Here is a 26,612-nt window from a genome sequence, read left to right on the forward strand (position 1 = left end):
GCTCGGCAGGAATGTCTGGTGAGGTCGGACAATATGGTGTCAGAGGCCTATCTCAATCATCAAGGGGGGGTTCGTTCGGCCTCCTTGAACGCGGTGGTGGTTCCCCTGTTCTGTTGGGCGGAGGGCCATCTGCTGTCTCTGACTGCAATTCATCTCAGGGGTGTGGACAACTGTGCGGCAGATGTCCTGAGTCGCTGCTTTCCGGGGCCTCTGGAGTTGTCTCTCACCCGGGTTGCGTTTCAGCATGTGTGCGGGAGGTTTGGGCGTCCCTTTCTGGACCTCTTTGCCTCCCGGCTGAATGTACAGCTTCCCTGCTTCTGCTCCCGGTTTCGGCAGGAGGGTTGTTGGGGGGTGGATGCCCTGTCGGTTCCCTGGCCATCCCGCCTGCTCTATGCCTTTCCTCCTCTGGCGCTGATTCCCTGGTTTCTGTCCCCCCTGTGTCTGGAAGATCAGGAGGTGAAGGTGATTGTGGTCCTGCCCTTTTGGCCTCGGAGGTCGAGGTTTCCGATGGTTCGTCTTCTGGCTGTGCAGCGCCCTTGGTTTCTCCACCTGTCCCCGTCTCCCCTGAGGTCCTCCCCGCCCCTGTCTCTTCTCCGGTTGCGGCTGTCGGTGTGGAGGTTGAGAGGCAGGGGTGGCGGCGGCGTGGATTCCCGGAACATTTGGCGGTGGCTCTTCAGGGTTCCCGTCGGCCTTCTACCCTCAAGTCCTACGATCGGCATTGGGGTAACTTTGGTCGTTGGTGTTCGGCGTTGAGCCTTTCCCCTTTGCACTGTTCTTTGCAGGCTTTGCTTCAGTTTTTGTGGGAAGGTTTCGAGAAGGGTTGGGCGGTGTCCACCTTGCGTGCTCAGTGGGCGGCTGATCGGGGTTTTCGTTCCCCGTGGGGTAACCTTTCTGATTGTGAGGACTTGGTCTCTCGTCTGCTCCGCAGCTTTTCTCTTTCTCGTCCGGTTTCCTGACCTTCTTTTCCCCTGTGGGATTTACCCTTGGTCCTTCAGGCTTTCATTGGTCCTCCTTTTGGGCCTTTGTCGAAGGTGGATTTGAAGTTTGTTACCTTGAAGGTTGTGTTTTTGTTGGCCATCACCTCTGCTCGGCGCCTTGGCGAGTTGGGGGCCTTGATGGCGCGTAAGCCTTTTTTGTCCTTTTCGGAGGGTGGGGTGGTGCTTCGCCTTGATTCGTCCTTCGTGCCTAAGGTCGCTTCTCAGTTTCACAGGTGCCAGGAGTTGGTCTTACCTGCGCTGGGCTCTGTTCTGGATTCCCGGGTGGTCCCTGTTGGTCCTTGTTGGATGTGTGCAGGGCTTTGCGCGTTTATCTTGAGCGCACGGCGGCCTTTCGTGTGACTGATTCTCTGTTTGTCTCCTTTGGGGCTGCTTCCTGTGGGCGTAGGGCTTCCTCTGTGTCTAAAGGTCACTGGCTGAAGCTGGTCATTTCCTTGGTCTCTTCTCTTTCTGGGTCCCCTCCTCCGGTGGGTGTTCAGGGTCATTCTACGAGGGGGGTGGCGGCCTCTTGGGCTGAGGTCCGGGGTGTCCATCTCTCTGAGATTTGTAGGGCAGCCACTTGGGCTTCTTGCAATACTTTCATCAGACATTACCGCCTTCTCAATTTGCTGGGTGATGAGGGCGGTTTTGCTTTGGGGGTGTTGGGTTGTGTTCGCCCATGATTTCTGGGTTTCCTTGCTGTCCTGGTGGTTTGTTGTGTTTTTTTGGGATGAATGCCGTGGTTGCTTTGGTATGTCTCAATATGTAAATGAAGGTGTCGAGGACGGAGGGACCTGGGGGTAATGTCCTATTACTTTCGGTAATCTTCATTACTCCGGGTCCCGTAGTCCTCGACACCTTCATGGGTTCCCTCCCTCCTTCCCGGACTAGCGGCCTTCATCCTTGGCTTGGTATTTCAGAGGGAATGCTGGGACCTGTACCCTTATGTACTCCCGGCAAGAGGGGGAGGGTAGGTCCAGCATTCGATCTTTCTTTTTTCTGTCAGCGAGATAGATTATGTATATTATCTCAATATATAAATGAAGGTTTCGAGGACTACGGTACCTGGAGTAATGAAGATTACCGAAAATAATAGGACATTCCTTCATCAGTCGAGTTCCTCCCCTTACACCCTTCCCCACCTCACCGCTCCACGACGTTTGCTTGTGCTGGCTGCCACTGTGTAGATGTGTGGGGGGCTTCGACTCACTTCAGGTGAAGTTATGACCCTCCCCACACTCAACAATAGCAACATATTATACGATGAGCATCTGCATGGTCTAAGCATGGGATTTGTTCATATGCATTTCTTTAACAAAATGCATTTAATCAAGACCAAGATGCAAGGGGTTATATTACTGTAGTAAAGAAAAACTGCATTTAAGAGAGCTTTGTTATATTTAATCTTCAAGGCTGTAAACGTCAATTGATTTCTGTGGTAAAAATCACAAATTAGAACGTTGCATTGTAATAATAAATGTGTGAATGTGTGAATGTGCATTTAACAGCACAGTTGGTCTAAATAACATGTGTTATTAGGCTACATTTATTTTCACTGCCATGTTATTGATATAAATATTGGCGTGGGAGAGGACACTTGCTCAGTGGTTTACCTTCGCTTGATTTAGTGTAAATTGGTTCAGTAGTGTCTGAGATAGTTGCTTTATGAAGTGGTATCAGGTGGGGTTCTTATATATAAATCATTTGTTTGCATGTAATTGAGAGATGGGCTGCCACATATCCTCTGGGGATATGGAGTGTAAAAATTAACAAATTCAAATTGAAAAGGAAGCCTTTTAGTTGTGCATCTAAAGTGGGAATCGCATAATCTCAAAGGATTTGACGGTCCGGACAATCTTATTTCCAGGCAGCAGCTGAATATTTTTGTTATGGCAGCATTTACAGAATTGCAGGCACTGACCAACATACATTCTGAAAAAAGTATGAGGGCAGGATAAATTGGCCAGGAGATCCTCCCTTGATGAGGGTTCCCAAGGCAGCAGATACTGACTCCAAAAAATGTCCCTGATTTTGTGGTGGGATTCACAGATCCACTTTCTGGTCCACAGATCCATGAGTTTACAGGTTTGGGCACAGGGTCTGGCTTTAGATTATCCCCAGTGGCAACCCTTGCAGCGAGGGACTTGGGTGCCCAATTTGATACATTCATCCAGATTTCTTTCTATTGGCCACTCTTTAATATTTAAACATCATTATGAAGTTGCTAGAGCAATGATGTTATAACTCTGAATATATATTAAATCTATGAACAATAACGGATCTCCATAATGCATACTGAAATCAAATGTAATCGCTAGAACCCTGCTTCCTAAAAGAGCAGTGCTGGAAACATCTCTTGTATTCAAATCTATGTCCCCAACTCATTGCATTTGTTATGATCCCCTGCCTCGTTATGAATCATGTTTTCACATCCACTTGAGGATTGAACAGTTCCTAAAGAGCTTTGATCAGTGATCTCCAACCTTTTCCTTAATAAACAACAATTCTGGTCGATGAAAATCAATTTTTTGGGAAAATTATCAAAATTATGATAGTTATAAATGTATTAGGATTATAATTCTTGCCACACAGTACATGTGATTACAGTAGTGACCTCCCAACACATCAGCTTGGGTGACCAGCAGTAATGTCATAAAAACGCTTAGCAATATGAAATGCTTCCATATCACCCATGTAATAACAGAAACCGAAGCTGGCAGATAGAAAATCACAACATCAATAAGTCTCTATAACTCAGGATATATTATCATTAAAATATCAGCTTTAGATTTCTTTGAAAAATTCAAACAATTGACCTCAATTTTACATAAATAGATTGTACCTCACTTACACTGATGTAATTATTGCATGCTAGCGTGACCACCATAATGCAGAGAATACTTACAATATGGCATGCATGTCCACCATTACACCAGGCCTATCAATGTAAAGACATACTTAAAAAGTGCTACCCCTTGTAGATAAACTATTTGTCAAGGTCCCTCAAAGTGTTTAGTCTATAGTTAGCCAATAATGTATTGATATGTGATGTGCACTGTACTTTAAAAGGGTGTTAAACCATGAACAACCATAGTGACAGGATGAACACTTTTTTGTCAAGGGTGCAAACAATATGTCAAATACCTATATATCTTTTGTCACTGAAAAAACAAAGGTTACAGGAGCATTATCAGATTTCCTCATACAAAACCAATAAAATTCAGCAGTTATAGTCACCTGAGGTAACTATAACTTACACCCCCGCAATGCAGAACTTATGATCTCATATTACATCACTCATGACATGGTCAGTGACATCTACGATGACATCATTGATGACATCTCAAATGTGTTTCATAAAAGTTGTGAGTGATACTGTTTCTAATATATGCAATCTCAGTGGCACTGTGACTGTCTGTATCAGGGTGGGAGTGGGTGTCAATAGTGGCTGGATGGGTGTGTGAGTGAGTGTGTGAGTAGCTGTATGGGTGAATAAGTGGCTGATGGGAGTAGCTTTATGGTTGAGTGGGTGAATGAGTGGCTGTATATGTGGGTGAGTGTGTGTGGCTGTATCAGTGTCAGTGGTGGCTGTTTGAGTGGCTATATGGGTAGATGAGTGTGTTTGTGAGTATCTATATAGGTGACTGAGTGGCAGTGTGAATGGCTCTATGGATGAGTGACTGGGTGTGTAAGTGGATGTATGTGTTACTGAGTGGCTGGGTGCATGGGTAAGTGAGTGGGTGTATGAGTGGCTGTTTTGCACAGTAAATATTTGTGTAAATGGCTGTATAGAAGAGTGAGTGGGAGCATGAGTGATTATATTGATGTGTGAATGTGTATGTAAGTGGTTTTGTGGATGAGTGAATGGGTGTGTGAATGGGTATATGAGTGGTTGTATAGTGTGTGAGTGTCTCTTTGGATTTGTGAGTGGCTGTGGGAATGGTTTTGTGAGTGACTGGATAGGTCTGTGAGTGGTTGTGTAAGTGGCTATATGGGTACGTGAGTGGTTGTGTGAGTGGCTGGATGAGTGAGTGAGTGTGTATGTATAAGTAGTTGTATGAGTCTGAAATGAGTATGTGTGGGTGTGTGAATGGGTGTATGAGAGGTTGTATAGGGTGGAGACTGGTTGTGTGAGTGGTTCTGTGGATGATGTCAACAGTGATGTAATTTGAGATGTCATTAGTGATGTCACTGACCATGCCATGAATGATGTTATGTTATGTTATGTTATGTTATGTTATTTGTAGTTTTGTATAGCGCAACGGTTACTCAAAAAGAGTGTCCCGGCGCTTTAGGTAAGGGGAAGTAATGCAGAGTAACATAACACAGATTAAAAGAAATGAACAGCACACAGACAATAAAAAAGAACAACCTGGAAACCTACTGAGAGAACAGCCAGGTTTTAAGCCCTTTCCTAAACTCAAAAAGAGAGGTAGCCCCCCGAAGTGGGAGCGGCAACGAATTCCACATCTGTGGGGCCAATAAACTAAAAGAACGGCCACCCAGGCGGGCCCTCTTAACCCGAGGGACCGTCGCCAAGAGTAGAGATTCAGACCTCAACGACCGCGCCGGATGGTAAAAGGCCAGTCTCTTTTGGAGATACTTCGCCCCCACCGCATGGAGCGCCTTATAGGCCAAAGTCATAGCCTTGAAGGCAATCCGCTTGCGGATGGGTAGCCAATGTAGCGCCAGCAGTAGCCCAGAGACGCTACTGCGTCTATTTAGACCAAAAATGGCCCTGGCCGCCGCATTCTGCGCCACTTGAAGCCGCTGCAGCAAGTACTCTGGTAGGCCCAGGTAAAGAATGTTGGCATAATCCAACCTGGAGCCTATCAGAGCCTGCACAGTCAACCTCCTGTGCTCCTCAGACAGAAGATGTAATATGTGAGGTCATAGGCACAGCATTGTGAGGGCCTACATTATAGTTAGCTCAGTTAACTGCTGAATTTCACTCGTTTTGTACAAGTGAAATCTGAGCCTAACCATAATGTCCCTGTAACCTTTGGTTTACTATGATTTTTTAAGATTATATTTCCTAACTATAATGATCCTGTAACCTTTGTTTCTTTCAGTGAATTCCCATGGTTTTTAAATGTGATGTTTAACTATAACGTCCCTGTAACCTTTGTTTTTTTCAATGAATGGCAACTTTATTTTAAAGTATTTTCCTAACTGTAACCTGTGACCTTTGAGAGTGGGTGTGGCTGTATAGGAAGGTGAGCGTGTGTGAGTGGCTGTAAGGGTCTCTGGGTGGGGGTGTATATGGCTGTGTAAGTGGGTGTAGGATTGCCTGTGTGGATCGATCTGTAAGTGGGAGCATGTGTGTCTGAGCGGGTCTGTGAGTTGGTGTGTGAGTCTCTGACTGGGTATGTGAGTCCATGCATGAGTGTTTTGAGTGTCTGAGTGGATGGATGAGTCTCTGACTAGGTGAGACAGTGGGTGGGCAAGTGTCTGAATGGGTCTGTGAGTGGCTGTGTGAATCTCTGAGTGGGTCTGTGAGTCTCTGAGTTGTTCTGAGAGTGGGTGCATGAGTCTCTGAGTGTGTCTGTGAATGAGAACATGAGGGTCTAAGTGGGTCTGTGAGTGAGTGGATGATGAGTGTCTGAGTGGGTCTGTGAGAGGGTGCAGTAGTCTGTGAGTGGGTCTGTGAGTGCATGCATGAGTGTCTAGTGGATCTGTGAGTGGATGTATGAGTGTCTTAGTGGGTCTATGAGTGAGTGTGTGAGTCTCTGAGTGGGTATGCGAGTGGATGCATGAGTGTGTAAGTGGGTATGTAAATCTCTGAATAGGTCTGTGAGTGTTTGTGTGAGTCTCTCAGTAGGTCTGTGAGTGGATGAATAAATGCTTGAATGAATCTGTGAGTGGGTGTCTGAGTGTACCTGTCTGTACGTGAGTTTGCCTCTTTCTGCTTGTTCCTGACCTTATGACTGCCTCTTGCTGCTTGTTTCTCACTTCTATTCTGCCTCTTTCTGCTCATTTCTGACCTTTATTCTGCCTTTTGCTGAACTTTTCTCACCTTTATTTTGCCTCTTTCTGCTCATTTCTGACCTCCTTCTGCCTCTTTCTGCTCGATCTCTAGTCTTATTATGCCTCTTTCGGCTTGTTTCTTACCTTTATTTTGCTGCTTTCTGCTCATTGTTGTTGACCTTTATTCTGCCTCTTTCTGTTTGTTTTTCAACTTTATCTCACCTCTTTCTGCTTGTTGTTGAACTTTATTCTATCTCAACATTAATTTTGCCACTTTCTGCTAGTTTCTGACCCTCATTTTGTCTTGATTTGCTCTTTTTCCTAAGGACCGCAGGAGGAGGCTCAAGGACCCTTTATTTTGCTGCTTTCAGCTCATTGTTGTTGACATTTATTCTGCCTCTTTCTGTTTGTTTTTCACCTTTACTTACCTCTTTCTGCTTGTCGCTGAACTTTTTTCTGCCTCAACATTAATTTTGCCACTCTCTGCTAGTTTCTAAGCCTCATTTTGTCTTGATTCGCTCTTTTTCCTAAGGACCACAGGAGGAGCCTAAAGGGCCCAGCAGTCCCAGCCAGCTCTCCTCCTCCTGCTGGAGCCTGCAAGGGCTAAAAGGAGAAAGCCCCTTTGAGGTGGTGGTCTCTAGGGCCCGGGTGGTTGGCGCAGCTGCCCCATATGTTATTTTATTGCCCTGGGTAGGTTGTGGTCCCTAGGCTTTGGGGGAGTCTGTGCGGCCCTAATCTTTTTATTTTTACTATAGCCTCTGGGAGGTAGTGGTCCCTAGGGTCTGAGGGTCCGTGAGGCCCCCAGTTATAATGTTCAAAAACTCCAGAGAGGTGGCAGTCATTGGGGCTAAGAAAGCTCTTTGAGAGGGGCCCCATGCGTCTCCCCTCCATTTTTTGATAAATGGATGCATGCCCCCAGGACCCGGCCCACCTGGGGGCCTTTTCAAAACAAACATGGGAGCCGGTACTTGGTTTTTTTTGCCATGCACTTGCTGCAAATTCTTTTCTTTTTAAATGATTTTTTTCCCTGCCGGGGTTCCTCCAGAACGCCAAGACCAAAGCTTGTGAATCAGAGTATTCCTAACCTGTCCCCTTTTCTTATTTTTTAAAACTTTTGGGGGACTCGGCGGAAGCCAAATCCCAAGATGGCTGCCAACACTTCCTGGCTGAAGTTTTGGCAGACAACCAGAGCTCTGCAGTTCTCTGCACGAGCTCTGTATTATTCGCTAATTAGCCACAATCATAGATATCCTAATTTGGATAGCTGTAATTTTCTCAACAACTACTGAACGGATTTACACCCTATAAGTGAAAGTATGATCTGCATAACCAAATCTACCCTTCTGCCGCATACGGTATAATTCTAGCGGTTTGGGCTGTAGTCGTGTTCAAACTCCTATGGGAAAATAACATGTGAAACTCACTTTTTTAACCCCTCCTTTTTCTCGGCCCCAGTTGATGGATCACCCCAAAACTTTCTATGTGCAACAAAAATCACTGCACATTTGTTGGGGGAAATTTCGTGAAGGTTCATCAAACGTCACCAAAGATATACTCTATAAGATGCTATCTAGAACTACCAACGGGTGTGTGTGTATTACCTACTGGCAGTCGCCATTAGGTATTTATAGTTAAGACCTTGTTTCCATGTGGAAAAGCATTTTCAGACTTGCCTATATCTTTGCCGAACCTTCACGAACTTTTCCAAATAAAAGTGTTAAGTTGGGTCTTATCGTGCATCGAAAGTTTCGGGGTGAACAGTCAAGCGAGGGCTGAGAAAAAGGGGGGGTAAATAAAAGTGTATTTCCGTTTTAAATTCCATAGGGATTTTGAACATGACTACAGCCCGAACTGTTGGACAGAATAATACCAAATTTGGCAGAAATTTATATTTTGGTCCAGAAACCACACTTTTTGTTTTTTGGTGTATATATGTTCAGTAGAATTAGAGTTATTTAAAGAAAATCAAATTTGTATTTATTGGGATTGTGATCCTCCGAGGATCGAACAGCCCATGTGCTGAAATCTGATTGACTGCTAACACTTTAACCAGGAAGTGTTGGCAGTCATTTTGGGACTTGGCTTCATCCAAGTATCAAAAATCTTTTTTTTAAAAAGTCGGGCAGGGTAGCAATATCTTGACTTCGAACCCTGGTCCGTGGGAACCCACACAGACAAAAAATATGAATTTTTTGCTGCAAAATCGCAATAGAATCGCAAATCCCTTGCAAAAATGATCCTGTGCTTCTTTGAATATTTGCCCCTGGATGAGCCAGGTTCTGGGGCTTATTTTAATTGTACTTTTTTTTAGCTAAGGGAAGGGGGGGAACACAAGGCCTTCCTTCCCCATGGCCAATCTTGGCCACGGGGACCTCCACCTCCCCAGGGCTGGCCAAGTCTTTTTGGAAATGATGAAGTCCTTTATAGAAAAAAAGGAGAGGCCGCATGGACCTCCCCTCCATTGCCTGAAAGGACCACGGTGGCCACCACCTCCACAGGATCATGGATATAATATTTGAAAGGGGGCCATGTATGGCCTGAGGACTAGCACCTGCCTTGGGTTGGCCCGTGTAAATTCTAGGAGCGGGATGCACGGCCCCACTCTTGGAGCATATTATGGCCCATGGAACCCCCCCCCCCCGGGTTTGCTCCTACTATCTTTTAAGGTGTCCACCCTATGGAAAAAGCAGTTTGCTTTAGCTTAGTGGGAGCTGTGGCAACCTAACCCCTCTCCCAACAAGCGTGAGCTGTCATACTGCTGGGAACCGAGTTGCAATGGTTTTCCTTGCACACTGCCACATGGGCAGGGAAACAGATGAAAGATTGCTCAAGCACACAGAAAGTTGAATATATAGATGCTTCTTGCGTGCAGGAGCAATGCCGGCACCTGCAGGAGGCAGGGAGTTGGCTAGGACTGCCGGGCCTGGAGGCTCCACCCACGGTGCCTATAATAGTACACTGGGCGCCCCTGGGTGAGATCAGTTTCAATCCCCATGTCGTGTGGGATAGAGGTGTAGAGTGACCTAATGCCTGTTAGACTTTGCTGCCATTTCTTCTTCTTTCTTTCCACGCAATCTCCTTTTCCCGAAACCTGGGTTAGACTCCCATATTTTAACGCTTGCAGTGGGGTGCTTCTACCTTTTTGAAAGAACACACATGCCTCCCAGTGTGCCCCAGTGAGACAAATACATTTCAAATTCCATGATATAGTGAGAGTTTACCGCCTCTATAACCTGTGTTGGCAGTACTAACTGCAAGCTATCCAACCGCAAGGTAACTTTATTTGTCTCTATTTAATCATTAGCTCCTCCACTGTATCTCTATACCAATAAATGCTTACAGTGGATGCCCAAATTGATGTTTTGTAGGGCTTTCCTCTTTCGGGTGCATCGTAGAGCAGATGTGCATATAGTTGAATCGCCACTGCAAGGATGACAATATAATCACTGTTGAAATTAGACGCCTTGCCTGTTGCCATCTCCATAACTTACATAGGGGTAGGTGCTGCTTATACTGCTGTTATCACTTTTGTGTTCTATGTTGCAGGTGTGGCCACCTTCTTTGTCTTTAGGGTCTGGTCAGATAGTGGCAGGCTTGTGGTACTTGATGAAGTGGTAGGAGGAAGCAATCAGGAAGTGTAGTCAAAATGCAGCTGGTGGCTGCTGAAATCATTAGCATGGATGGATGTACACAGATACCTAAGGAGATTCAATTTCTCACAGTGCCTCAGTTACCTTTCACTGGCACTGTTGCAAACTGATGCAATATAATCTTGGTCAACTGGTCTACTACTATTTTATCATTGGTGAGGTAGGTGTCCTGCAATACTTTACTTTGCCACTTTACAGATGTTGGTTTGTAGCATTGTTTCAGGCTAGCGAGTTTTTGGGAGTTGTACCTCAATGTTTATGTGTCAAGTGTGAAATTCCTCAAGGTGCATTCTTAGGTACAGTAGCATGCCCTTCTGACTAAAGTGAAAATTGCAAGTATCTGTGTGCCTACATGCGCGTGCATGTGTGTGCAGGTGAGGATCTGGCTTCACGAATAAAACTGTTATCGATGTTGCACATTGGGCTCAAATTTGCCATCCGGTGTATGCTACGAGTTGGGTCTATGCCTCCCATGAGCAGATGTACTTATTGCAAAGGGAAGGACAAGCTGAGTGTTTGTTCAGGTTGTTGAAACAGTTAGCTAGAACCTTCTCTTGCAATAGCACTTCCTCCTGGAGTTGTGTGTATTGGTGAAGGTGTCTCTAAATAGGGTAAACTTGCATTTTAGTACATTTACTAGAATTAAACATACATGTTGTGGGATGTGCATCATTATGTTGCATGTGTTCAGTGTGCCACTCCTAGCTTTATATTGAATTTGACTGCATATGTTTCAATGTCTCTTTTTTGGCTCCTGTACAATATGGCCTTGTGTTCTCCACAACCTAGGGAGGGTGCAGTGAATGCATGCCACATGTTTTTTCTTTTTCGATTTCTGGATATAAGATATTTATATTACTATGTGTTTGTTGAATGCTAATTGATGCTCATTTGGTATTCAATTCTCAGGCTGGGAGTTTTACACATATATTGAATCTTTGCACATGCATGTGTGGGGAGGGAAGACACAGGTTAGGGTTGGTTTTATGCAGTATTGTGATGTTGGATGGGAACTGTTTATATGTGCTTTTTACCATGCAGAGAGAGGGAGAGAGAAAGAGAGAGAGCAACCTATTCAAAGTTAATTAACCCTGGCCCACAAACTCTGCTCCACTGGTGGCGTTTGAGGATTTTTGCATACTTTGCGTTCTGCGGAGAACGCAAAGTTCCTGCAAAAGTTACTACTCCACAGAGGAGTGGAGTTCTGCACGGACCCTCCCTCCTCCTATGCTCCTCAATAAATAGGTATCAAATAAAAATTACAATTAAGGTAAATAAAAGCACACTTACCTTTATCACGGCGTCTCTGGGCTGCCCTCGACCTCCTCACCGTAATCCCCTAAATCAGACGTACATCATGGTAGGACTGTGCTTGCGCAGTCCTACCATGACATACGTCTGAGGTAGGGGATTCTGCAGGACCACGGCAAGGAGGAGGAGGGCAGCCTGGAGATGCCGCGATAAAGGTAAGTGCGCTTTTATTTACCTTAATAGTAATTTTTATATAATAAATATTTATTGAGGGGGGTGGGAGGCACCATGGAGTTTTTTCCCAACTCCGTAGAGCTCCGCGTAAAGCAACTCCGCCTGTTCCGCCCAAGGTTAAAGTTAATCAGACAGACATGCACACACAAACAAACTCTCTATATATATCTATAGGTATATAGATATATATAGATATAGACTTAAAGAAGAGTGAAAGAGGACTGGAACTGCTGTTCTAGATCTGTGTGGAGACGTTAAATACTGGACCCGTATCAACTTGAACCTAAGACCAAGAAGTGAACTTTAAGGGTCCCTTGGTTGACCTTTTACAACAAGCTGCAAGTGCTCTTTTTTCTGAAGTGCCAGCTGACCTGGGCCCTGTACTCTGATGAAGGGCTAAGTTGGAGAGAGTCTTGGCCCCTACGTCTTATCGATGATGTCCTGTGTCCCTCAGAAGTAACTAAGTGGAGCTGCTCCAGAAAACAAATTGCAATTGCAGATCAGGTTGCATATCCCCTTTGTGGAGTGTTTGTAACTCTGCAATGGGAAAATCAGAGTCCCTGCACCCTGTTGAAAGAGTTCTTTCATCGAATTAGATTTACTGTTTTTTAAATCTAGACAGACACAAGCAAGAACACACAAACACATATGCCACGATTTTGCATTCATTTATCAGGTTGTATCAATCATGCTTCGGTCTTAGTCTTGCTTCTATAGATGGCAGTTTATAGTTGGAAAAGACTGTATCCCCCTTTTCAATATTTCAATACACTTACCCTGCTCAAATATACCATCGAAAATTGTTCAATTATTTTGCAATCACACAATTTAATAATTCATGTATTCTCACTGTTAGATAGCTTCAACATTGGCAAATAATATATATTGTAACACTCCGCAAGCATACAGTCTACTATTTGTTCATTCCAGAACACGGACAAAGAAAATGGCAATTAATTAATTGTGCTGGTAGCCGACTGTGCAATATTTTAATTATTTGCATCATTGCAGCACTTTTCCTACAAATTCTATTTTAAAGAGGAGATGCATAAATAACACTGAAGGCTTGGAGGCAAACCTCGAACTATAATGCTCATTTGGTATGTGTTTTGTGGGAAGGAGACAGTGGCAGTGTCCCCGACCCGCTTAGGCGATTGGATCAGACCTGGGCAGTTAAGAGCTTGATAGCGCTTTTTAAAAAATTATTATTTTGCAATGATATTGTGTTTCTAAAATTGTGTACTTTTTAAAATTCAATTCCCCCCTGCACCACACGCCATTACTGATTACCGGAGCCGCCTCCCTGACACTCCTCGTGGGGACCTGCAGGCACTTCCGGTCGGCCGGCACGAAGAGCGGTTAGCGCTCTAGTGACTGACTTCCTCTGGGCTATTTAGGTGGAGCAGGGGCGCATTTCGCTGTGGGAAGGAGACAGTGGCAGTGTCCCTGACTCGCTTAGGCGATTGGATCAGACCTGGGCAGTTAAGAGCTTGATAACGCTTTTTAAAAAATTATTATTTTGCAATGATATTGTGTTTCTAAAATTGTGTACTTTTTAAAATTCAATTCCCCCCTGCACCACACGCCATTACTGATTACCGGAGCCGCCTCCCTGACACTCCTCGTGGGGACCTGCAGGCACTTCCGGTCGGCCGGCACGAAGAGCGGTTAGCGCTCTAGTGACTGACTTCTTCTGGGCTATTTAGGCGGAGCAGGGGCGCATTTCGCTGTGGGAAGGAGACAGTGGCAGTATCCCCGACCCGCTTAGGCGATTGGATCAGACCTGGGCCTTTAAGAGCTTGATAACGCTTTTTAAAAAATTATTATTTTGCAATGATATTGTGTTTCTAAAATTGTGTACTTTTAAAAATTCAATTCCCCCCTGCACCACACGCCATTACTGATTACCGGAGCCGCCTCCCTGACACTCCTCGTAGGGACCTGCAGGAACTTCCAGTCGGCCGGCACGAAGAGCGGTTAGCGCTCTAGTGACTGACTTCCTCTGGGCTATTTAGCCCTTGCAGTACCACGAGCGCGCAGCGATCGCGCGCAGCCCCGCCGAAGACCGCCAAAGAGCTGCCCGTCTGCGCCCGTCCGCGACAGGACGTGGCGTAGGGGTTAGGGCCCATGTGTTATGGACCCTACTAATGCAGGTACTCGTCCTATCTTCTACTCCGCTAGTTCCCTGTGCCAGCTACAACCCACGAGTATTTGTGCTACACGATTATCCTGTCAGCTACTCGAGGGTTGCTTTTCATGTCGGCAATGTCGTTTTCAATCATTTGTGCCAATAAACAGCTCCCACGTTAATGTAACCACATTAGCTTCTCCCTTAGAATTTAAATGTCTTCTCCTTAATGTACGGTCTCGTCCCAAACACCAACTTCAGATCTGGGATCTGATTTTCTTCCAGCAACCTGACATATGTTTCTTTACCGAAACGTGGATGAAACCCCATACTATAGCTGCAATAGCATTAGGGGTCCCAGCAGGTTATAAAATCATACATGTGGATAGGCCAATTAAAACAAGAGGTGGATTAGCTATCATATTTAAAGACACCTTTAAGATAGCAATATTAGAACAAAGCTTTACCCCCCTCCTGGAAATTATGGTATTTAAAATCAACCTAGCAAGTAATATCTCATGGAAGGGCGCACTATTATATCGCCCACCGGGGCAGAATCCAGATTTTGCTCTGTCGCTTCTGGAATTATTGGCCCCCCATGTTAGAGCTAAGGAGGACTTCTTTCTCCTTGGTGATTTTAATGTACATATGGACAACCCTGAAGACCCTGAATCAACAAAACTAACAGCAGATCTGGCCAATCTTGGACTAGAGATAAAAAACAGTGGGGCCACTCATACAGCGGGTCACACCCTTGACTCTATATTTTCCAACTGTACTAAAGTCAGGTGCCTCCCAGCCACAGAAATTCATTGGACAGACCACTTCTTGATTGAGTTCTATCTGGCTGGACCTGTCAAACGTCAACCCAGAACACCACTCCCTCCTATTTATCGTCGCCAATGGCATAAAATATCAGTGGAAAATCTGCGTGAACATTGGCAACAACCTCACTTTTCCGAAGTAGACTCAGCCGAAGCGGCACTGGAAAAATACAATAATTCTCTTAAATTAGCTATTGACACCCTCGCTCTGCTAAAACTTCATAAACAGTACCCCCCCACTAAAAAGGAAAAGTGGTATACCCCTGACCTTAGGAAAGAAAAACAAAAATGTAGAAGGCTAGAAAAAGCGTGGAGGAAATCTAAAAATGAGCAAGAAAGGAAAATGTTTTTAGAAGCTCAGTCAAATTATTATAGACTTATAAAACTTGCAAGGAAAAATAATTTATCGCTTCAGCTAGACGAGGCGGGAAACTGTTCGAGGGAATTATTCAAAATCCTACTAAGTTTTGTAAAACCGTCAGCTAGTGAGAGCTCTGACGATGCCTCACAGACACTGTGCGATAAGATCTCAATGTTCTTTGAGGACAAAATAAAATTGATTTACAACAAAATCATTGCTTCTCAAGGCACAGAAACCTGGTCTTCCCCCCCAGGTGTATCCTCTATACTCACTAAAAATACCTTTCTTACTATTCCACCAGTCAGTGATGCAGATCTTCCACTCCTCATTAACCACATGAAAACTGGCTCCCCAAATGATCACCTTCCTGCTAAAATGGTGGCCCCCTTGATTTCCATCCTGGGACCCGCCATTCAGTCAGTTATGAATACCTCACTGGCGAAAGGACAAGTCCCGAGAGAATGGAAGATAGCGGTGGTAAACCCTATAAGGAAGAAAGCGGCTTCCCCCTGGACGGACTTTTCCAACCTCCGGCCCATCTCCCTTCTACCCTACATCGGTAAAATGACAGAGAAGCACGTGAACATCCACCTATCGAATCACCTGGAAGCAGCAGAAGGCCTGGACCCCTCTCAATCTGGGTTCAGGCCAAACCACAGCACCAAATCGGCCCTACTAGAAGTGACCAATAACATCAGGTTGACACTGGATAGTGGGGGGTCTATGATTCTGGTGCTGTTGGATTTGTCTGCTGCTTTCGATACGGTGTCGCATAAAGTGCTTCTCGATCGTCTGAGGGATGTAGGGTTGGGAGGTGCAGCCCTGTCTTGGGTGGAAAGCTTCCTTTCCTGTCGCTCTCAAGAAGTCAGGCTGGGCTCCCATAAATCCATCTCCAGGGAGCTCACCAGGGGTGTGCCACAGGGCTCATGCCTCAGCCCCACATTATTCAATGTGTATGTGGCCCCCCTGGCCGACTTAGCAAGGCCATATGGGTTTACCCCGATATCCTACGCTGATGACACCCAGCTGCTGTTCCCCTTTAAAACTTTTACCCCGGCCCTGCAAAAATCCTTTGCAGAAGGCATGAGGGCCGTGTCGAGATGGATGGCCAAGAATTGCCTACAGTGCAACGTGGGCAAAACGGAGGTTTTATTGTTTGGGGAGGCAGCAACATTGTGGTCTGGAGAGTGGTGGCCCACAGAACTAGGGCCAGTTCCTGTCCCTAAGCAGACTGTCAAAAACTTGGGGGTGTTATTCGATCCAGCCTTGACTTTTAAACATCATGTCAACCAAGTTGCTGGCACATGCTTTAGGGCCATTGGACTATTGAAAAGGGTTTTCCCCTATATACCTGATAGTCACAGGAAAACCCTAGTCCAGGCACTAGTGATCAGTAGATTGGACTACTGTAATGGCCTTCTATTGTCAGCTAATGAAGGCCAATTAAACAAATTACAAGTGGTCCAAAATACGGCGGCGAGGTTAGTCCTCAATGTTCCATCCAGAACTCCCTCCCGCCCTCTACTAGCCAAACTTCACTGGCTGCCAGTGCGGCAACGCACGAAGTTCAAAATTCTGTGTACCATTCATAGATGCCTGACAGGAAAGGGTCCCAAATATCTGACCAAAGCTTTTCAACTCTATGTTCCAGGCCGATCACTTCGATCGAGCAATCTCCAATTATTACAGGTCCCTAAAATAAAAAAATCTCGTCAGGGAGGTCGTGCTTTGGCACATACAGGACCTGCTCTCTGGAACTCCCTTCCCCTTAAACTTAAACTTATCACTAATCATTTATCCTTTCGCAAAACCCTAAAGACCCACCTTTTTACCATTACCTAATCAGCTATGACTTACTACCTCTGTAAATGACCAGGCATGGGACAAGTCTCCATATTTAGAACAAGCGCGGAGATACCCCTTCGGGGATTTATTCAGGCGCTATAAAAGCACATAAAATAAAATAAAAATAAATACATTTTCTTTTTACATTTGTCTTAGAATGATTCTCATTGTGCCCTTGAAAGCACAAAATACCAACATAAGGATATCAATAATGTATTTTCGAAATCAGACTTGCCTGTCTCTGAGAGTAATTTCGTGGCTTCCAACACCTTTTCTGTGTACACTCCTGCCTCGTAGTTTTCCATCTCTGCATTAATGATGTGAATGACTCTGGCTGCACGACCTCGAATTGCTCCTGCTGTTCTGTCCAGTGTGTCAACGTCCCCCTCCTGCAGGGCTATCACACACTTATTTACGTCTTCCAGGATATGGTTTTCTGCAGGAGAAAGAAAGTGTTCATGTTTGCTATTGAAAGGTGAATAAGTAAACACACAGGCAAGAAAACGCTACAAATGTTCAAAGGCCAGGCAGATACAAACAGGAAAACAGAGTGGCAAAGTGGATTTTATCTCTGTAATCAAATAAAGCATATATGCTGTGTCTCACTTTAGAAGGTGAGCAAGAACAGCCATCTAGCTGTCTACTAAGGCATAGCCCTTAACTCGTTTGGCAAGGGAAGCAATCCCAGTGCAAAAATGTATAAATTAAAATGAGCATTCTCCAAAAAGATAGGCTAATGCACACCCTTGAAAAGGGAGGGGGCCCACACAGCCCAGAAAGCTAAAGGGCAGAGAAAAGGAAGGATGGAGAGGACATGTAAGGCGAGGATCAAATAGTCTAACAAGACCTATAATGAAACCTAATAGTATAAAGGTTCATCCGGCACATCTTACATGTCCTTCCCTGAAAGCTTGGCCCAATAATGGTCAACGATGCAGAGTGCTGGCAGTCACTACCAGCAGCTGTGCAGTTGCTGTCATCATTAGCCCCTTGCCTGCGGGGCTAATTCCCTCGCTGTGCTGGGGGGCAGGGGGTGCGCGCGCAGCGCCCCGGTGCTCATGACGAGCTCAGCTCGTGATGAGCCACGGTGGCCGTGTGCTCATGACAAGCTGAGCTCGTCACGGCCACACCCATTTCTTCAGAACGTTCAGCACAGCGGGGGAATTAGCCCCGCGTGCGAGCGTTCTGACCGTTATGTCGAGCTCAGCTCGTCATGAGCACATGGCTAGCGTGGCTCATGATGAGCTCAGCTCGTCATGAGCATGGGAGGGGTTAATCTACTGGCCTTTGAGAGCTACTGGCCCCCAGTCGTCAGGACAGTGTGGTCCAAGTGAACGTGCAAAGGCATACTACATGCCTCAACTCTTAATCCACTGAAACACATATTGGATTTCCAAACACACCAGTTAAGTGATTATTTACCAAAGAGGATTTGCCCATTTTTAGTAGCACAACTGTTGGCTCATGTGGCTTACTCTGTCACTTCAGCCACACAATACAGCATTAACTGAATGTTCAGATAGTATGTCATGATCCATTTACACAGGGGCAAACAATTGTACATAAACAATATCCATTTCACAGTGCTGTGTATGTAAGTCTTCCTTACTAGGCACACTTACAGTGTTTAATGTGAGGTGGGGGTTTCCGGTGCTCGGCACCACCACTTAATTGTCAATACCATTGCTGCTGACAGTCTGCCGCAGGGTGGTGCTGTCTGGCTAATTTAGAAACGACCACAACACCAGTTAGTTATTATTGCAATATATATTTGCAATATTTATTACTGGTCCAGAAATGGCTTGAATCCAGGTTTGAGGAATTGGCTCCAGGCAAAACAGGCAAACTGGAGAGCAAATATATTTCAGCCCCTTGGTTCACCCCTCTGCTTGGCAAGCTGCGTCAGGATTGCAAGAGGGCGGAAAGAGTTTGGAGGCGCCGGTATGTCCTCGAAGATAAAATCAAATATAGAGGACTTATTCGCCTATATCACAAGCAAATATTGCAGGCAAAAAAAGCGTACCTAGAACACAGAATTGACATGGCAGACAGCAGGAGTAAGGAAATCTTTATAATTGTTCAGGAATACACTTCCCTTGCGGCAAGCTCTCCGAATTACTCTTATACGGAAGCCTGGATATGCCAACTTAGTGAATTCTTTGTCAACAAAATCAAGGTCATTCAAAACTCTTTTCCCAATATAGGCCTTGATTCCAGAGCTCGCCATTCGAGTCTTCTTCCTTTAATTCCAAAAGAAGGTGGACCGTTGCTTTCCGACTTTCCGGCTATGTCTCTGACTTCTTCCCTGGAGCTACTTACCCGATTAAAATCTGGCTCGCCGCTGGACCCTTGTCCTGCTACGTGTCTGGGAAGAGTTGCTCCGGCCATTAACACGCTGTTAAATCCTCTGCTCAATGCCTCCCTTACATCCGATGAGGTACCGGCGGCCTGGAAGCACGCCCTAATTCTACCGCTGTTGAAAAAGCCTACATCTGACCCCCTTGTTCACGCGAACTATAGACCTATCTCCCTCCTTCCAGCCATGGCTAAGGTGATTGAGAAATACGTGCACTTCTCCATTGCTAGCTTTGTTGAGAATAACAATCTGCTTCACGATTCTCAATCTGGTTTCCGTGCGAATTACAGCACGGAGACGGCCTTGCTTGAGATCACGGATGCCATTCGTGGAACGCTGGATGGTGGAGGGAAGGCGATTTTGGTCATGTTGGACCTGTCGGCGGCGTTCGACACCGTCCCTCATGTCGGTCTCCTTTCAAGACTATGGGAGATCGGTTTGCGGGGGACGGTGTTGGAATGGTTTAAATCATTTCTTACCAACCGCCGACAAGTGGTCTGGGCACCCCCGTTTTCCGCGGAAATGCCTCCGCTGGAGGTAGGGGTCCCGCAAGGATCCATTCTTAGCCCCTGCCTCTTTAACATCTATATGGCCCCTCTAGCGGAGGTAGCGGAATCTTTTGGTGCCCAGATCATATCCTATGCTGATGACACCCAGCTACTTTTCACGTGTAACAGGGGCGAAGACTTTGACGGCGATCAGATTAGGGAGTGCTTGGAAGCCGTGTTTGAGTGGTTTCAGAGACCTAGTCTAAAATGCAACTCCGATAAATCGGAGTTGCTTTTCTTCGGTAGTTCGCCTAATCCGGAGTGGAGGTCCTGGTGGCCACAGGACATGGCGCCGCCGATGGAAACCTCGTCAAAAGCTAAGAACCTGGGTATTCTTTGTGATGTAGATCTTTCTTTCAGTCCCCAGGTCATAGGATTGACTGGAAAGTGCTTTGGTCTGTTGAAGATGATGCGGAAATTTCTCCCAATAATATCTCTTCAACACAAAAAAATCATAGTCCAAGCCATGATAGGGTCTCGGCTTGATTATGCAAACGCCCTCTACCTGGGCCTCCCTAAATACCTTTTAACTCGTTTGCAGGTTGTGCAAAATGCAGCCGCTAGAGCAATTTTTGGACTGCCACGAAGGGCGCACACGTCGGAGCTGCTTGAGAAACTCCACTGGCTTCCTATTGCCAAGAGAGTTACTTTTAAGATCTTGACTCTGGCTTTTAAGGCCCTCCATCATTTTGCTCAGTAATATCTGTACCATCCGAGCAGGGCACTGTGTTATGTATCTTCTCTGATTTTCTCTTTGCCAAAGCGCCGGGACACTCCTTGGAGTAGCCGCGCGCTATAAAAGAGCTATTTTAACATAACATAACATAACATATTAATCCCTTCAGGGCGGGGTGTTTCCCCCCGCTGTGCGGGAGGGAGGAGGGCTGCGAGCGGCGCCGCTGTGCTTGTAACGAGCTCAGTTCGTCATGAGGCACAGTGAAGCTGCACTTATGACGAGCTGAGCTCGTCACAGCCACACCCGTTTTGGAACGTTCAGCACAGCGGGGTAATTATCCCCGCGTGTGAACGCTCTAACGGCCGTGACGAGCTCAGCTCGTCATGAGTGCAGCTCAACCGTGCCTCATGCACTCAACGGGTTAAGAATTACTATTACCTGCCACCCAAGCCATTCTTATAACTTTGTGGAACTGAAATAGTCTGAATTGTCACAGTTGTAGGAGTTTGATGGTTAGTAGTTGTGTTGTTACAATCATTGGCAGCATGGCAGTGGCATGCTACAGTGGCCTCCTGACAAGAGCCCTGGCACTTATTTATTTTTTTACAAATTAACCACTACACACATCTTCAAAACCTCTCATTACATAGATTCTAGCCAACACATGTTCCGTCTTGTCAGTTTTAAGACATTGTCTTCCTCAGGGCTAATCAGTATCTACATGTTATATTCAATCACCGTGAGCTAATTGTGCCAAACAACTACTTGGTCGCCCTTAATCACTTATCTATGAGTTATTAGTGGCCTTTGTGTAAAATCATTGTATCCATATCTCATAAGTCATTAAAGGAGAAGGCATGTCTATTGGCATCCCAAGTCTAAATATAGAATATCTCACACCTAAGCGAGTATGCATATGTTAGGATCCAGTGTGTGGTCCCAGTGAGCCATGCTATTGGAGGAGTCTCAGCATTGAAATCAGAGACTCTTCTGATATGCACAGCTAGGACAAGACTCCTCAGATACTATCCTATATTCAGACACGGAATGGCAAAAGACTTATCTCGGCCGATTTGCAGTCATGAGGAATCATTTTTCTTCATGATGAATACACTCTGATGCCAACCAAGGATTAAGGACCTGGAGTGGCACCTCTTGGTGATCAGAGACTCATGCCAGAAGAGGCCAGCAGTGCACACTGGAGCTTGTCATGCTGAATTTTATAAGTATAATTTCTAAATGGTATTAGATAACCAGTTCATGTTAGGTTCTCTGGAATCACTATTTAAAATCCTAACGTATGATGAAGTTCGATTTTAAATTGCAATTCTGAAAATACACTTTCAGAAAGGTAGCATTTTCTACTTTATCCATTTAGGGCCATATGTATCAAGCAAATTAGCATTCGCAAAGGCCGAAATTCGCAGAATTTCGTCCTTTGCGAATGCTAATTTGCTAAATGGTATGTATGAAACATTTTGGCTGCAAAATAAGGAATCGCAAAATTTGCCATTCCTTATTTTGCGATTGCACTTAAGGAATCGCAAATTTTGTGATTCCTTAAATGCAATGTATCAAAGAAAAATTAATTCAAAAATGCCCATAAGGATTCGCAAATTACCACCAACTTCTAGTTGGTGGTAAGTTGCGAATTCTTTTAAAAAAGCAATTTATTTAAAATCCAAAGGTGCCATATGACGCTCATACATGCCCTTAGGGCATGTATGTGCGCCATATGCCCACACATGTCATTTTCAGGGGTGCAGCAGGGTGTTCTTGTGACACCCCTGCACCCTTGAAAATATTCCTAAATTGCGATTAGCAAGTTGCTAATCGCAAATTTCCCCTTCATTCCTATGGGCCTCCTGTCCCATAGAAATGAATGGGAAATTTGCGATTAGCAATTTGCTAATCGCAATTTAGGAATGTTAAGGAATCGCTAAAAAGAAGTGATTTCCTACATACATACCATTTTGCGATTTCTAAATAGGGATTCCTTAAAAATCGCTATTTAGAAATCGCAAATGGTGATGATGATACATATGGCCCTAAGTACCTGTAGCCTGTCTATGGTGACATGACTGGGTGTAGCTGACAGTTGGGCTTTGTATATTTCTCTTAGACAGCCACACCCAATAGGGAGTTAAGATTGGCCTGGATGGGCACTCATTGGCAGGACGGGAGAGAGGAGCTGGGCACAGCCAGACTTACACCTGAAAGTATGTGTGCTGCCTCCACACCAAGGGCTGCATACCACCTGTAGTTATCCTGGAGCCAGGACTAGGAAGGATGGATGCCTGGGGACTTCAAAGGGAAACCTCAAGAAGCATTTCCCTTACTTCAAAGGCATAACTGGATATAAATACTTGGCCTCAGACACCACCACTTCAACATACTTGTGGGCCTGTGTATATGCTGCCATGAAGAAGGACTGCTGTGCTGCTGAAAGGACTGTCACTCTGCTGGACTGCTGCTGTGAAAGAACTGCTTCCCTGCTGTGCAGACTTGCTGCTTGTTGCCCTCCTCCCTGGTTAAAAAGGACTAGACCTGCAACTCTCGAACCCAGAACCCGGAGTGAAGCAAGAGCTAGTTGGCTTGCCTTCCGATCTGAAGCATAAGGGACATAACAGGTGCCCAACAACCCTGCATCTGCACCTGGACTCTTTCATCTGTGACTCAACCCCGCAGAGCGGTGCCACATCAGTCCTGGAACCATGGAAGTATGCTTAAGGTGTTCCAGCCTCTATGGATCCAGCAAAACCGATGCATCTTCTCTGCTGCTCGGTGCAAACCCGAGAAAAATGGATGCACTGCTTAGTTGATTGGACCCATCAATTAGACTGCATCACTGCTCTCCGTAACCACCGCATCACCCTGACTGAGTCTTGCATCAGGCCCTCGCATCCTGCATTGACGCCAGCCTCGACGTAGCACTCCACATCACAGCCTCACAGCTATGCAGAACCAATGCATTGGCCCAACTGCATGCCTTATCCTTGATGCCAGACTTCATATTGCAAGCCCTGTCAATAAAATTCTCGATGATGACGCAGGCCTTTGCATTGCAGCCTGGCCACATGTCAGACCTGATGCATCGCTTCGGCTGCGCGATGCATCTTTGGCACAGATCTACGCAACACTCCACAAACCAGGATTTAAGGTACTTTGCTCAGCTGACCTAGCTGGGTCACTACAGCTGGCCTGTGCTCTATCTTGGTCAACATGAACTTGTGACTTTGTCTCGGTCCAGGACAACTGGATATATGCAGTTGATTTATGTTGTTTTGATCTTGTTTTATTTATTAAATGAAACTCTATTTTTCTAACTTGCGGTGGGATCTTTTTGTGTGGTGCTTTCATTGTTTTACTGTTTGAAGTGTTGCACACATACTTTACACATTGCCTCTAAGTTAAGCCTGACTGCTCTGTGCCAAGATACCACGGGGTTGAGCACAGGATAATTTGGGGTTGGCTTGTGCCTCACCCTGACAAGGATTGTGGTTGTTGCTTGACCTGGGCCCACAGCCCAGTCAACCAGTAAGCAAATGCTTACTGGTGTGAATGAAAGAGCAATCAGGTCTCTGGGGCAGGTCAACACAGGGGGGTTTCTCTGAAGTAATTCTTGCAGGAAAGCAACCAACTCTGACTGGAGGAGTGTGGCTCTTTCTTAAAACTGCTTCTTGCCTGAAAGATCCAGTTAGTGCTGGAGGGCGATATGGAGTCTTTGGAATTGGTACTGAACCACACTCTCCATTTTAAATCCCTGCACACGGAAGTCACTTTGAGAAACAGATGAACCACACAAGTGGAAGTAGATGGACCAGCGTATAGATGAACTCCTACCAGGAGGGTCAGGGACTAACTCTGGGCTTGCATCCTTGGATTTTTGTTGTACTTTGTCTGTAGAGCTAGTGGTGCTAGCTCCCCATCTCCCTTTTAGGGCTAGTAGAGGGTGGACTTGCCGGGCACTCCGAAGGAGGGGGCTGCCCTTAACCCCTTCCATGCTGATGACGAGCTCAGCTCGTCATCAGCGTTACCTGCTGTGTGCTGATGACGAGCTGAGCTCGTCATGTATCGCGGTAATTTAAAAAATGCCGCATACAGCGGGAAAAGCCGCCGCACGCATGCGGTTAAGCTTCTATGGACTGGCCCTGACTGTGGGTGCTGTAGGACGGGGTACCCCAGAAACCTTCTGGATGCAGGCACACAGAAAGTGTAGAAAGTCTTATAATCCTGGGGAGTGCAGGCAGGGATGTCAGCCTTTCCAACGGTGGGGGTAGCGCTGTAGGAAAATATCAAGAGCTGGCCAGGAGGGCTTGCACTTTTTCAGCTGGAAGGGGCTGCTGGGGGCTGTACAGAAGCAAACAAACTACCCAGAAATAGGCGCTTAAAGTTGGAGGCCAGGGGAACTCACTACAACATGTGTAATCTCTGGAGCATGAACCAGCAATAAAGTAAACCAAACCCCATCTAAAATTGTAAATTGGGTCAGAGACATCTTGAGTGTAAGAAGCTGTTTGTGGCAGGCCACCTCATTGTTCCTGGTATGCCCCTTGCTGCTAGTGGGGCCGCTGGGCCAAAACAAGCACATTTTTGGCTAGCGTGTTTGTTGAAATATCTTGCGGAGAAGTGTGGCTCAATGGTTAGAGCGGCAGACCTTGATGCAGAGCTCTGGTCCGGGACCAGGATTCGATTCCCGCCTCGGCGGGTCTCGGGCTCAAAATTCCTCTGACCTGATATTCTCGCCTCAGTGCCTATTATAATCTTGGGTCCCCGCTGCAACTCTGGGCAATAGCTTGCTTAATCTCCACAACGGCTTCAACAGTGCTGGGATGCCTGGTTCCACCATGGGGGTGCCCAGGAGTGGACACTTCACAAGGAAATCGAGGAGTTCCTTAGCGGTATGTGTACAAGCGCCGGGAGACCCTGTCGGGGTAGCTGCGTGCTATACAAGTACAAAAACATTTACATTTACGTTTACATGGGAGAATGAGTGAGCAGTTAGGTCACAAAACAACTGTGGGTGGCATTGCACAATTAGACATTTAAATACTGCCATTGTGTGAATAAATGGCTCTATGTAATAGGTTCAGTCGAGTGCCTTGGTAGGTGGGTAGCCAATGTGAACAATGAGTCTTAAGATCTACGGCACCTGCGTGTAGGTGTCCCAAAGAATCTCATGTGGCATGTGCAGGAATAAACTCAAAGCAAAGCAGTGCATTAAATAAGCATATACGAATTTAAAAAGGATTCGCCTGCCTAAATGCAGTATCTAAAGGAAGTCCCCAGGGCAAAAGTGGCCACCTGGAAATTTGCAAAATCAGTGTTGTGGTGCTCCAGGAGGAACTGGGGCTTCAATGAAGACTTGTGGCATGCTCGAGGGCTGCATGGATTACAAAAAACAGGCAGCATATGCTCAACTCATATTTGTAAATGTGGGACCCTATGTTTTCTTGGGGCAGGGGATTACTGAACCAAGTAAAAGTTGTTGTACTTTTCAAGTGTTCCTGGGGTTGACCTTTTAGTTTGGTTTTGCTCGGTTGCCAGGTTTTGATGCTACACATATTTTCTCTGAAATGTGCATTGTTTTTTATTGTTTATAACAAATTCATGTCAAAGTCCATGGGTGGGGCAATTCGATAGAGAAGGTCAAAATGTAAACAATTCTGGTTAGCGTCCCTCATTGTTTGGTAATAATGAAACATTTATGTTTTGTATTTTGATTGTATCGTGACGAACTATGACAAAACCAGTAGGTCTGATGTTTTATAACTAAACTCGAGTTATATGCTTTGGGC

General features: G+C 45.7%; 1 protein-coding gene across 1 annotated transcript in view; it reads right to left on the bottom strand.

The window, feature by feature from the left end:
* Window positions 1-26,612, bottom strand: part of CTNNA2 (catenin alpha 2) — a 2,858,593-nt gene that overhangs the window by 418,836 nt on the left and 2,413,145 nt on the right. The window contains exon 12 of the mRNA XM_078679035.1: window positions 17,470-17,670. Within this exon, the coding sequence (XP_078535161.1) occupies window positions 17,470-17,670 (201 nt within the window). The remainder of the gene's footprint in view (window positions 1-17,469; window positions 17,671-26,612) is intronic.

Source organism: Lissotriton helveticus, chromosome 2_2 (genome assembly GCF_964261635.1).
Source record: "Lissotriton helveticus chromosome 2_2, aLisHel1.1, whole genome shotgun sequence".
NCBI classification, from domain to species: domain Eukaryota; kingdom Metazoa; phylum Chordata; class Amphibia; order Caudata; family Salamandridae; genus Lissotriton; species Lissotriton helveticus.